At 41.9% G+C, this 13,757-nt stretch overlaps 1 protein-coding gene across 1 annotated transcript in view; it reads left to right on the forward strand.

Annotated features, from left to right (window-relative positions):
* Positions 1–435: 435 nt before the first annotated feature.
* The window catches only part of gjd1b (gap junction protein delta 1b), a 35,595-nt gene continuing 22,273 nt past the window's right edge, over positions 436–13,757 (forward strand). The window contains exon 1 of the mRNA XM_008426119.3: positions 436–1,884. Coding sequence (XP_008424341.1) covers positions 1,814–1,884 — 71 coding nt within the window. The 5' untranslated portion in view covers positions 436–1,813. The remainder of the gene's footprint in view (positions 1,885–13,757) is intronic.

Genomic DNA, 13,757 nt, shown 5'->3' on the forward strand with positions numbered 1-13,757 from the left:
TGTATTCTAGCTAAACTCGGTTTTTGCCGGGCCTAGTTTTATCTGTTCAGATAGTAGGAGCCTACATATCGGTTTTCTTTAGAAGCTACATCTATTTTGAACAGAAAAGGACAGAAACGCGTATTGTGGCCTCAACTGATGTGGACAGTATGACTTTGTGCAAAGTGCTCGCTATGTAATGACTTTTTATTGACTAAAAGTCATTACATTGTTATATTAATTGGCAGACTGACTTAATGTATTCATGCATGACTGTTTTTTCCTGCATAATTTACGCTCATTTTAATGACTGCCACTAACTAACTTTTCATGGTGTACACACACGCACACGCACGCACACACACACACACACACACACACACACACCCTGATTCCTTCACGTTCTGACTCTGTCACACACTCCCTCAGTATCCTTGCATAGCCTCGGCACAGCGCTGCCTCTCACGGCTCCGTGTGAATGAGAGTGCGTGAGTAAGCAGCAATGATCGGCCTGTCACTTCCAGCAGGTGCTCGGTATGCAAAGCAAAGAGGATGACAAAACCATAGATGGAGGGAGCAGGGAAACTGTTTGCTACGAGAGAGAGGAGCAAAAAAAAAACAAACGTTGTTTTGTGCTGTTGATGGTGGTGGAGCAGAGACAGATAAAGAGGATAGAGAGGGGAAGAGGAGGGGGGATAAACATGGTGATGGAGAGGGAGAGAGAGGGGGGAGGAGCAGAGAAATGATTCCTCTCTAATCCTCTAGACACACGCTCGGTCTGGCTGCCTCCTGGCTCAGAGAGGAAGAGGGAGACGGAAGCAGGTGAAGGCGAACGGAGAGAAACCAAGAGGGGGAAAAGGAGGGGGAGAAAAAGCAAGATGAAGGAAAGAGAAGAAAGCAGAACTGCCTCTCTGCACGCTGCGCGCTGAGACGGGAGGGGAGAGCCAGAGAAGCATGCAAGGCTCTGAGTGTGAGGAAGGAGCCTGAGGAGGAACACGATGCTTGAGTCCTGCTGTTCCTGAACCAAACCGGGAGAGTACGAAGGCGCAACAGGAGGGAGGGCGAACAGGAGGGAAACCCTTGAGGAAAGAAATAGAATAAAGCGCGAGATACAAGAGAAGCCCGGGGAAAGAAACGCGACGGAGAGAATGGAGGAGAGAATCACAAGCAAAGGAGCAGATCCTCCGGCAGCCCAGCTCACATGAACGCGTGGAGCCGAGCCTGACCAAACTTACTACTACAAGATGCTGTCAAAGAGCGAGCGTGAAAGGGCGGAGTGTCGGTGATGGATGTCCGCCTGCACGCACCGCCGCCGCTTCTTCCAACTGAGCAGGAGTAGATGAAAGCCGCGCTCTCCTCGGATCCAGGTGTGTGTGAGGGAACATATGGCCAGGCAGATGTTAAGGAAGTGAACGGAGACCAGGAGTCGCCAGAGCAGAAGCAGAGAGGAAAAGAGGGGGGTTCGGGGGGAGGGGGGAGACACACTCACGTGTAAAGTGAGTTGGCAGCGGATTACATAGATATTGGGACTGTGTGTGTGTGTGTTTGTGTGCGTGTGCGACTCGCACCGTCCTACCAACTAGGAGCGGGGAAGAGCTGCAAGAGTGTGTGTTTCCGAAGAAAGGCAGAACACAAGTGATGTGTCGCTGACTTTTCAGGCTCCTTCACACCTGGAGATCCACCACCGGAAGCCACTCGCTACCTCATCTCTGCACAACAAGTGGACTTTGAGCACTTTTATCACCAGCGCTGCTTGTTCTCCCGCTGGCTGGGAAGCCCACTGGGGTGTCACTCCTGATTTCCTCGGCCCAGTGGATGCCTTCTAGCTCTGACCATGGGAGAATGGACCATCCTAGAGCGCCTCCTGGAGGCTGCTGTGCAGCAGCACTCTACTATGATTGGAAGGTGAGTGGTTAGCAGAGCACCAGGTACGAGTGTGGCCTTCAAAATGAACCAGTCTGATTTCTATCACAATGTGAGTTACAGAGAACGAGTCATTCCTTGGTGCTGGTCAGTGATTCCTGGTTCAGAGTCTCTAATTGTGGCTTTAGCCTCGTTAAATCCCCCAAGTGACTTGATGGGATGTTTTATGCGTCCGTAAGAGACAGTATTAGTCCACAGACAGGCTCTGAATGTCCGGGGACACAGAGCAGTGTGAAGACATCTCCTCTGAGACGCTCAACGCGCCTGATTTCGCACGTTTCATTTCTCATAGCGAAAGCTCTGTGTGTTTTCCATCTGGTTCCTCAGCAGCTTTCGAAGCCTCCGTGTTGAACATGCATCTTGTCACAGTTTATTAGAGCATCCATCCCAACCCCCACCTTTTTTTCCCCCCAGTTTATCAAATGAAGTCATTTTCTGGAGCTAAAAAAATGAGTCAATGCACGGTCACTGCAGTTATGATTTATGCATCCTGCTACATGCAGGAGATGTCTTGTATTTTAGTCTGTATAAATCGTTCCGGCAATTATTCATGAACGTTTTAGCTTCAGAGGAAAATCCACCAAGTTAATATAATGAAACTGTTACACTGAGCAAATGACTTACTGCACAAGTTGTTTTAAGGACGTCTATGACACCACAGGTTCAGCTTAAGTTCACAAGAAGCTGACTTTGTAGTTTAAATCAGTTCCACCAAAGCCACTGACTTCCTCTGGTTATGGGAGTTTTCAAATATACAGGATTATATTCATCCTCGGTGTGAATTCTGAGGCATGTTATGAACCTAAAGTGATTTTGAGAGTTCATGAAAGATTATTAAAACATCGGGTATGAGGCGGTTGCCAGGGGAATTTACCGACTCATTGTTTCTGCGGCTTAAATCTGTTTGATAGGAGGCCAGAGGGACCAGAGCACAGCCATGGTGTTACATTGACCAGCTTTCTCCAGCCAAGAAACTGATCAATATGTCATCTTTTGCTGCACTCTGCCAGTCAGCTGGCTTTAAGAAGATAATGGTATTCTTCCCTAACAATTCTGACAACTCTGTTGACTGGAAATATCTCCAAAGGAGAACTCTTGATCAGTTTAACAGTGTAGTAAAGCTGCAGCAAAGGCGTAACAATCATTTAGTTAAACACTACTATTAAATCTAGCAGGTGTTGTAGCTAGATGTCCAGTTAATGCGGACTGCAAACCTGCAAAATACAAAATGGTCAAGGTTCCTTCTTACTTAGAGGACGTCATATCTGGAACAGTTTACCATCAGCAATACAAATGTTGACTGATCCTAAAAATTTTAGTTCCCACGTCAAACCATGGCTGAAAGAAAAATTAACATGATGTATACCAACCTACTTTGTTATGGACAATTAGTTATCTCTTATATGCATTTTTATGTATTTGTTGTTGTAAGTAATACAGCATATGTCGTGTGTGTGTGTGTGCGTGTGTGTGCGTGTGCGATTGGAATCTTTCTTTTAAAAAGCCAGCCAAGGACTGAGTTTACAAATGAGCCTGTAGCTAGAAAACCTTCGTACAAAACAACGCTTGCTTTGTTTTTATCATGTAACTTTGTTTACTGTGCTGTCCTTGATTAAATAAGCTTGAATTGAATTTTGTATATTCAATAACATTGCTATAAAAATGATGATCATCTTGAATCAATAAGAATAACCAGATTTTCTTTGTTTATTTTTTACTAAATATAGTTAGATGTTGTTCCGTATTTTTAATTGACTTTAAAGTCAGAGCGGTGAAACCATAAAATGGAGCAGTTTTTGCTCCAGTTTTCCCACCCAATGCCAAGTCGGCAGCAGCTTGTCAGAGATGTTTCCCGTGTTGTTATGATAAATAAATGGTCAGCGTTTACTTCCACTCATTCACGGCACACTAGAAATGCACTGTTGCTCATCAACCTGGATAGTCATAATTGCTGCAGGGTCTGAGTGACAGTGAGAAAGAGGAGAGACGGAGAAGGGAGGTTGCCAAGGTCAAGAAGCTCCTGAAAATGGTGACATCTGCGAAGGATTTCAGCTGCGACGTAAAAAGGACGAGACGAGCAAGAAACGGGAGAATAAGGAGCAGATGTCAGACAGCAGAAAAGAGCGGTTATTCAGAGTGAAGTGAGGTGAAGTGAAGTAAGCAGACACACGCGTTAGTCGCCCCGTTGGTGAGAAGCCAATAGGGCCGTCTCGTCACGAGATGGTGCTGGGTGTCACGACCCGAGCAGGGCATCTGCTGCCATGAAAAATCTTCTTCACACGGATCCAGTCTGCTGTGCAGAGACGGGAAATATTTGGATACAAACTGGTAGAATTACAGAATTACAGTAATATTGTCACAAAGGCTTTCCTGTAGCATCTGTTTTGTCTGAAGTGTTGTTGTTTTTTTTGTCCTTCTATGATGAAACTAGGTTTTATTTTTCATCAAATACCCTTTTTATTGGTCCTGTATGTTACATAATTTGATGGTCTTCCTTATCAGCTGGTAGCTTTTTTACATCTTCACACAATTTTTTTAAGAGGATCCCTGAGTTGCCATCAAATTTTGACTACTCGTAATCTTCAGAAGAATGAAATTTGTCAATTTAAAAAAAAATGTATTATCACTTAACCTCCAGGTATTCAGATAGATCTTAACAAACATCTGACATTCACCAAGTCGTTGTTGTTTTTGAAGGAATCTGGACTACATTCACTCATCTTTATTTCAATACCTAAAATATTTATTCGACTAATTAAATTAAACTGATACATTCTGTATAACTTATGTGAGGTGTGAGAACAGCGACGAACAAAACTACAATGATAGTTTTAGGCTACGTTTAGTTTTTAAATGTGTTTATGCTCTTTTAAAACACAAACATTTTATTCCCTTATGGTTAAGGAGCCGTATAGAAAGGAACATGTGGCTTTATTTACTAAAATTTGATTAGTTGATACACTTCGATCACTTGGAGTGGAAATATGAAAAGGCTTGTTTTTTTTTTTTTTTTTTACTTTCGGTTGCTGTTATTTTTTAGTGAACATTCTCACGTTCCTTCAGTGGCATGCCTTCCTGGCATCTGACCTCTAATCTGGGCTGCTATCACTGACGAGGATTTCCATAAATACACATTTAAAAGACGAAAACCCATTGGATCTCCGCCCGCTCTGACTTTCAGCCGTGTGATTGGTCAGCAAGGGTGTCGTCCCATTCTGGAAGGCGCTGAACAGGTTGCTGTCCCCGAGGCGATGCCAGTGTGTGTTCTCATGAGCAAAACACAGCAGCAGCCTGTGTGTCTGAGTCATTCATCACACGCGAGTCACTCACACACACACATTAGGGTGAAGGTAAAACTCCTTTGTGTACAATGGCAGAGGGCTGCAAAGATTCCCTTCTTTGGTCATATCCCATGGAAATGTGGATGGGTTGCATTGGCTGCCTGTGTTTGGGTATTAAGCTGCCAGCAGAGATGAATCCTTTGCTGTTACAAGCAGTGGGTGAGCTGATGGACTCTCTGGTGGCTGAGGCTGTTGGTCCAGACAGCCGGTGAGGATCAACAATGATGAAGAACTCTGCCCTTAACTACTATCAACACATGATTCAGTGCCGCCTCTGCAGCTCAGCTCCCCGGGCCAAATTCCCATTTTTATGTGCTGCCACTGCTTAAACAGGGGCCATAAAAACAGGCAAGTCTAACCTCCCACTGCCTCATATTGATCTCCAGTAATGGGACAGAAAGATGGGTTTGATAGAAGATGGCCACAAGACTTAATGACACAGTCTCTAAGCCCGTCCAAAAGTACAACAGATGAGCTCCTGGGGCACACTATCCTGAATGTAAAGCAAGTGATTAAATCTCACAGTACCTGATTGACTTTTCAGTCTGTTAAAATAAAACCTGGCTGTAACAACAGTTTGAATTGTTTCAGTATTTCTTTATTCACTTGTATTTTTTGTATATATAGTTTTTTATATTGGTTCTGCTCTGTCCTCTGTACTGCTGTAACAATGTAAATTTCCCCACTGCGGGATTAATAAAGGAATATCTTATCTTAATAATTACTCTCACTGTAGCTTTCTCATTGAGAGGTCCAATGTTTCAACACTCTCAGCACTATGAAATTTGATTCACAGTCAGAATTATTTACAGGCATTCCCTCTCCAAAAACCCTGAATCAAATGAATGGTTAATGACCAGGTCTTTGCCGATTCAGGTGTATTTGAGCAGAAATGCATCCAAACGTTGCAGGAGAGTCACTGGAGTCTCAGACTGCTGAAATAGATGAGATAAAACTAGGGATTATTGTCTGACAGTTGACAGAACAAAAAGGACCTGGGTTTTAATCTATCTTTCTGCATGAAGCTGGCATGTACTCCATATCCTTTTGTAGCTTCTCTCTGGGTACTCTGGCTTCCTCCTGCAGTCCAGAAACATGCATACTTGGTTAATTGGTTTCTATAAACTTGGACTAGGAGTGTGAGTGTTTATTTGTCTTCTAATGCTGTAGATAGGGACCAACCCTGAGTGACCCTGCATGGACAGATGGATGGGTGCACAGTGTAAATTCATTTTATGACTACGTCCCATTTAAATCCTGCCATTTAACAATATTTACTTTTCTTGAAAGTGACAGAGTCTTTGACTGTGAACACTATTGTAAGGATGAAAGCATTGATTCAATACAACAATAAAGTTGTGTGCTAAAATACTGTTTTGCAATCTGTGGACAACAAAACTGGCCATAATTCTTGAAAGAAGTTGGCAGTGAGAAATGTTCTTGCGTTGTTTCTTATCAGGGAAATGGTGCAAGACTCTAGAAGGACACACTCTGATATTTTTGGCTGCTACTCTGCTACAGATTTCAAGTCGATAAAATATCTATAGATTATTTTAGCAGGATTTTCTTCCTCTGATCCTGATCTTATTCATTTAAGAATATGCATCAACCCATAAAAGTTAATAAAATCAATATCATTTAATATATACTACACTGGTCTGCACAGATATTTTATTTCCAACCTGACAAACATGTGACACATGGATAGGTACCAGAATGTTCTGAGTTGGACCAGAATGTTACTATTTATAACCAATCAATCTCCATATTAGAAATTCAACCCTTGAAAGTACATCTCAATTTTTTTATTTGTCTAATAATCACAAGCTCTGACTCTGTGTTTGTCTGCCTTTTCTGACTCTGTTTATTTTTGGCTGCCTGACACATCTTTTGTTCTCTTGTGGATTTCTGTGGAACAGAAACAGAGAACCTCCATGGCAGAAAACCAAAGTTATTTTGGCTCTGCCACACTGTTGCTGCTGATAAGTCACAGTTATGCGAGACTATGACTGCTCAACTACAGGGACATCTTTTCATTGAAAGAAAATCCAAAATAATCCCCCAGTTAGTCAAATATGGATTCCAAAAATATAAGTTTGCATATTTGGATGTTTATAATAAAGAAGGCAGCAAGTTTCTGAAGGCACTTCTGCCTTGTTTCACTCTCAGTAATAGTGAGATGTTTTCTGAGGCTCTTCTCTGTTTTTTTGTTTTTAGTTTTGAGGATTCAGACCACTGAGTTCATCTCATATTTATAGGAATCAGAAAACGCACTGCTCAGAGTGCACTGATGAACAGGGTTTTCAGACACTCTTACATGATCTGACAAAGACTTTGTTTGATGTGCACTGAAGCCCTAAAACGGCTCACGAGGGCTGGATGTGCATTTAAAATAGTTTGTGCAGCTTCACTTCATTTAAAGCAGTAAATTTAGAGTTACTAAAATAGAACAGATGATAGAAGGTTTCTGCAGACTTGTCATCATTTGCTAATAAAATCCAAATGAAGTTGAAGTTTCATAGAGCTCAATTTCACAGTCTAGTTATCTGATGATGTCTCTCAATATTCCCTTACAAAATATTCATAATGATAAAAACAAATTCCACATTTGATCAAGTTTTAACTGCACACACAAACATGAAGTGGGGTGTAATTGTGAGGTGGAAAATGATTTGAACAAATAGGAATTTGAAAGGTGTGGTGTGGATTCGGTCCCCTTATGTACTGTAAAGCCACTTTTCACTGGAGTTAAAGCTGCAGGTCTTTTGTGGTGGGTCTATACCAGCTTTGCAGATTTATCATGTGTCACAGTGTGAACAGTTTGGTGACATCTGACCAAAGCAGCTTCTTTCATATGCATGCACAAGTAAAAGTAGTTCTGTCAACAGATTCGCAGCTCCCCATGAACTGGAGCTTTAAAAATAATTTGAATTTAACTGAGTTGAATTGACTTGGATTGCTGCGGCTCCTCCAGAATAACCATGGGCCTCTTAGCTCCTTATCTGTTTGTTAAGGCTTCGTAAAGTTGCTATTGGACCATGATCTTTTTTTTCTACTTTAGGACGATAGGTTGTGAAACTCTCAAAGCTTGGTATATATAATGTTACGGAAAGGTTTTTGCCCCCCTCTTGATTCCTATTTTTTTGGCATGTTTGTCACACTTTAGTGTTTCCGATCATCAAGTCAGTTAAATGTTAGAATTTTTCTAATTCGGCTACATTGGAGGATTTTTAATCATAAATGGCTTTTTAAAGGTCATGCCACAGCATCTCAAAAGGACTCGGTCAGGACTTTGACTAGGCCACTCCAAAGTTTGTTTGCCTTTTGCCATTCGGAAGTGAACTTGGTTTCAGCTTGAGGTCGAAAGCAGATGGCCGGACATTCTCCTTGAGGATTTTTCAGTCAATGGCAGAATTCATGTTTCTATTTATTACAGCAAGTCTTCCAGGTCTGGAAGCTGCAAAGCAACGCCAGACCATCTCACTACCACCACCATATTTTACTGCTGGTATAATGTTCTTTTTCTGAAATGCAGTGTTACTTTTATGCCAGATGTAATCTTACACACACCTTCGTAAGAGTTAAACTTCAGAATGTTCCCCTGACAGCACTGGGGATCATCAAACTTTGTTCTGAAAAATCTTAATGTTACTTTTTACTCAGCAGTGGTTTTGGTCTTGGGACTCCAGGCCTCCTTGGGACTGCAGGCCATTTTTAGCCAGTCTCTTTCTAATAGAGAAGCCATGACCTCTGACCTTAACTGAGGCAAGTAAGGCCTGCAGTTCTGTGGGTGTTGTTGTGGGGTCTGTTGTAATCTTTTGGATGAATCGTCCTGGTGGCTAGAAATATTAAATGAAGGTGCATTAAACCACAGTTAAGTTTTGTTTTAACAAGGAGGAAGAGAGTAATGACAGAGCATCGTTAGATTTGCATTTTTTTAATCCTCATAAACACATTCATTTAAAAAATGCATCTTGTGTTTATATGTGTTATCTTAATATTTAAACTGGTTTGATGTCCTGAAACAATGAAGTCTGACAAACATGCAAAAAATAGGAAATCAGGAAGGGGGCAAACACTTTTTTACACCACTGTAGTTTCATAACCTAGACATATTTTAAACTTCTCCACATCTTTCTCCCTGACCCGTCTGCTGCGTACTTTCATCTTCATGATGTTGTTTGTTCACAGATGTTCTCTAAAAGACGTTGACCTTCACAGAACAGCTGCACTGATACTGAGGTTAAATTACACAAACTGCTTTTATTAATTAGCTGACTCCTGAAGGCACTTAGTTGGACTGAACTTCATTTAGGTGTATTGTAGTAAAGGGGTGTAAATACACATGCATGCCACACTTTTCAGATTTTCCAATTCTATAAAAATATACCGTTAAGCAGTGATTTGTGTTATTCTGTCACATCGGATTCCATGAAATAATGTTTCTGGAAAAATGCCTTTTCTACAGAATTTCAGCAGGAGCTAAAGCGGATGCTCACCAGTCGCTGTGGTGTTTACACGCTGCTCATTGAGCCTGTGTTTGGTGGCAGGTTACATCTCTGACATTATGTGACCTTTAGCTCAACAAGCTTTTATTTAGCCGTCCCTTGTGAAGCCCCTCATAACCCTGCACAGCCATGATGGGTGGCTGTGTTCATCCTGAGCTTGGCCTCATCTTGTGAGTGTTTGTTAGATTTCAGGAAAAGAAGAAAGGAGCTGTCATGTCTCCTCTCTTCAGGCAGATCCCCCTCCACCCAGAGAGATTGTTCAGAAGACACTGAGTGAAACATCCAACATCAGCTCATTCCATCTCTCCCTACCTCTGCTTTCTCACTTCCTCCATTCATATTGTGGCGATTCTCGATACGCTGCCGGCTGTAAAGTCACCGCTTTCTCAGCGCTGCTGTTATTAAAATGACCTCACATGTTCCATTGGGAGATTATGAGTCACCGATGGGAGGTAGATGCATGTCGCTCCTGCAGCTTCTCAGATTTTAAAACCACCATGCAGACGACACCTGCTATTAAAACTTAAGTTATGCACAGGATCTGGCAAATTCATTCTAAAACTGAGGATGAGTGTTTTATTAAAGATGCCTTATAAATGTGCTGTAGTGCTTATGTCACTGCTCAGAGTGGGATTGATCCTCTCTGGCTCCGATGCTAGACACACAAAGATCCAGGAAATGAGTCCCGGGAGCAGGAAGGAGCTGCTGTGTAGCTTTTCATGACTGAAGTATTACAGTCGGCATCCATGGGGACTGTGAGAGAAGCTGTAACTCACGAGGAGAAAGAGAGTAAACTCAAATAATTATTCAGCTAGCGCTTTAATTTCTTTCCTCATACGCTTATCTTCTTTGCTTTCATCTGTGGCCACACATTACGAGCTTAGAGTTGAGATAATATTTGGAAAAATGTGTTTTTCAGACACAGTTATGGAAAGTAAACAGTTATCCTTAAGCTCGCCTTTCATCGGCAGTAAAGTTTTGGTGTAAGCTGTGTCTGTAGTCAGATTTAGCATACAGTGACAACCACAAATCTCATATTTTATCTTTATTTTTTCTTTTTACAAATAAACGTGTGGATGAATTCAAGCATATTCAGCCCCCTTATATTATGGCATGAAACTCACTTGCCTTCTGAAGTCACCAAATTAGAAAATAAAGTCCACCCGAGTGTAAGTTAATCTGTTTTCAAGTTTTCATGTGCAAAAACATTGTATCGCTTTTATTTTTTTTAACATTCATTCCATGTTAAAGCAGTGAGATTAGGGCAGGAGATGAGGTCAGAGTTCACCTTCCAGGCCTGGGGCAGAAGCTGCTTCCAGCAGAGTGACTCAGCAGCATTTATAGGTTTACTTTTAGTCAATGTTACAATGATACTGGGAGGTGAAATTAAAACCAAATATTCGTAGAGAGCAGTAGAAAATCTGTGCTAAAATAGCGAGGCAGAACACAAGCTTATTTGAAATCAAGCTCTTGTTTGTAACATTAAAATATCTGATAATAATGGACTTTTAAATACATTTATTTTTAATATTTGAAAAAAACACCCCAACAATATCTTTAGCTGAAGCATTTTTACATTCAGACTGTATTAAGGTGATCAGAGGTTTTGGGGACTTATAATTAATAATCAATGAATTTCTGTTTCCCTGGGGTAAAATAAGACATGACTTATTTCTTTTGGCTGCGATTCTCAAGGCAACATGGTGACCTACATTCATCTTGCCAACATGCATATCAGTACAGGAGACAGAAAAACTCAGAGATCTGCACCAAAGTGTGGAATCATTAGACACTACCTGCATGCGGAGTTACTAGCTGTTTGTGATAATGTCCTACCATCACAAAAATAAACTCTCCTGGGGCTTTATGTGTTACAGTGTAAACGTTTTGGCAACAAACACTTTTCAGGTGAGTTGTATAAAAAGCTCCTCACGCCAACTGTGAGGTACAGTGGTTGATCTGTGATGCTGTGGGCCTGTTGCCCCCTGGGAACTTTTGTTATTTCTACATCATCCTCTGACTTTGTGAATAGAAAACTAAGTGCTGTTCATTTGGCAAACAGGGGTTGTAGAAAGTTTTAGCAACAGGCGTGAAAACAAATGTGTCCCTGGTGATTTTGTTTAAAGCAATCATTCCTTCCTGGTTCATTTCAACAGGGTTGCAAATATATGTGACCAGCACTGTGACAAGTCTATTTTCACTGCTGCTGGGCATCTTTCCCACAGCATGATGCCACCGCCACCATGCTTCAGCATACACATAACATTGGCGATACAAAAAATGGCCCTTCTTCTCACATATGAAAACTCTTACCACCTCTGTCAAGTGAAGCAGGATTGAGAAACGTCATCCATATTTAATTGTGCTGTTCCTGTTGCATAAAGGAAGTTTGACAACTTTCACCCGGACTGACCTCTAACTAGCTGTGTTTTTCCAAGTGAAGCACCATCTATGCGCTTCAGCATTACATAGCAGTGGAACAAAGACTCCCGCAGGGCTGTGCCAAAATCATTTTTAGAGTATAAAAGCAAGCAATTCCAACAAAACACTGTGAGGCCATATTTTAATGATGAGAAAATACTTTACAGTCAAGCCGAGCTTATAATGTACAACCAAAAAAAAAAAAGAAAAAGAGAAGCAAATGAAGTTATATAAAATATGAAGCCTAAAATAAAAACAAATAGCGTCCTTTGATCTTAATTTGGGGGAGGAAAAGAAAGCAAAGCTGTGGCTTTTGAAGTTTTTCTCACTTGGGTCCGTTTGTGTGCGCTCGTGGCAGTGAGCTTTATTTAGACAATCCGCTTTTATTACACATGACTTACAGCATTTCTGTGCAGGCTTCATAAAGCTGATGCTCCTTGCTTTGTCTGACTGATCATCTTGTTTGTCTGCTGGTGTTCAGATAAATGAGCTCCTCTTCTGTTTTGTTTTTTATTGTACTGCCTCCACACTCCTATCTTTCACTTTGAAGATTAAAAGGATGCTCGTTTGCTGCTGATTTATTCTCTGTTCCCCCGCAAATCCCATCTCGCCATCTCAACACTTAGCTGAGAGGTCTCTAATGAACAGGGGCAGAGTGTGAGAGCGGCTCAGTTCGTGGTCCGCAGCTCCTCAGTGGCAGTATCAACTTCTGCACCGTGAGATTGACTCAACTTAAAGAAGAAGCCAGGATTGCGCACACCATCACCAGCAGGACTGAAATACTGTACAAAGCCTTCTGACTCACTGCCTTCTCACACATATGCACACACACGCACGCACACACACAGGGCGCGCGCCTCTCATGACCAGATGGTTGCCCAAATATACAAACATGTGCGTAAGCGAGCGTGTAGCACGGTTACTATATATACACACACATCTCAAAGGGCCGGGACGCACACACAGACGCTCTTCCTCACACACGAATACGTGTTGCCAAAACTGTCACAGTCGCCGTTGTTCGCGGCGGAGGATCACATGGGCAACCAGAGCCGACTCTGACAATGCGTTCACACTTTTCAGCGCACGCACACACACACACACACACACACACGCACACGCACACACACACACACACGCACACGCACACACACACACACACACACACACACACACACACACGCACACACTCCCCACACAGTCTCTTTTGCAGATTCTTCAATTAAGCCAAGTGAAGCCAAGCTTCTGGGAAGACACTTGCTCTCAGCAATATGCTGCATTCACACTACTCTCGCAGCCAATTATGACAAAAGGACTGTAGATGGTAGACAGATCAGTGATGTAAAAAGGATAAATTTAGGTTTCACAACCTGCAGAACGACAGCAGTAGGACTGGCTGCTATTTACTACAGAAACCAGATTTTTCTGTCAGATTTTTCAAATGCATGTAGTACTGAGCAGAGAATTTCAGGCTCCTTGAACTTCTTGACATTGTTTCATGTTACACCAGAAACTTTGTACTTTATTAAAAGGAAGGAAAAGCAATCACACTTTGTTGAAACACCTGTTTCTGATGCTTCTGCCC

The sequence above is a fragment of the Poecilia reticulata genome, chromosome 13, assembly GCF_904066995.2.
Source record: "Poecilia reticulata chromosome 13, P_reticulata-male-v2, whole genome shotgun sequence".
In the NCBI taxonomy this organism is placed as follows: domain Eukaryota; kingdom Metazoa; phylum Chordata; class Actinopteri; order Cyprinodontiformes; family Poeciliidae; genus Poecilia; species Poecilia reticulata.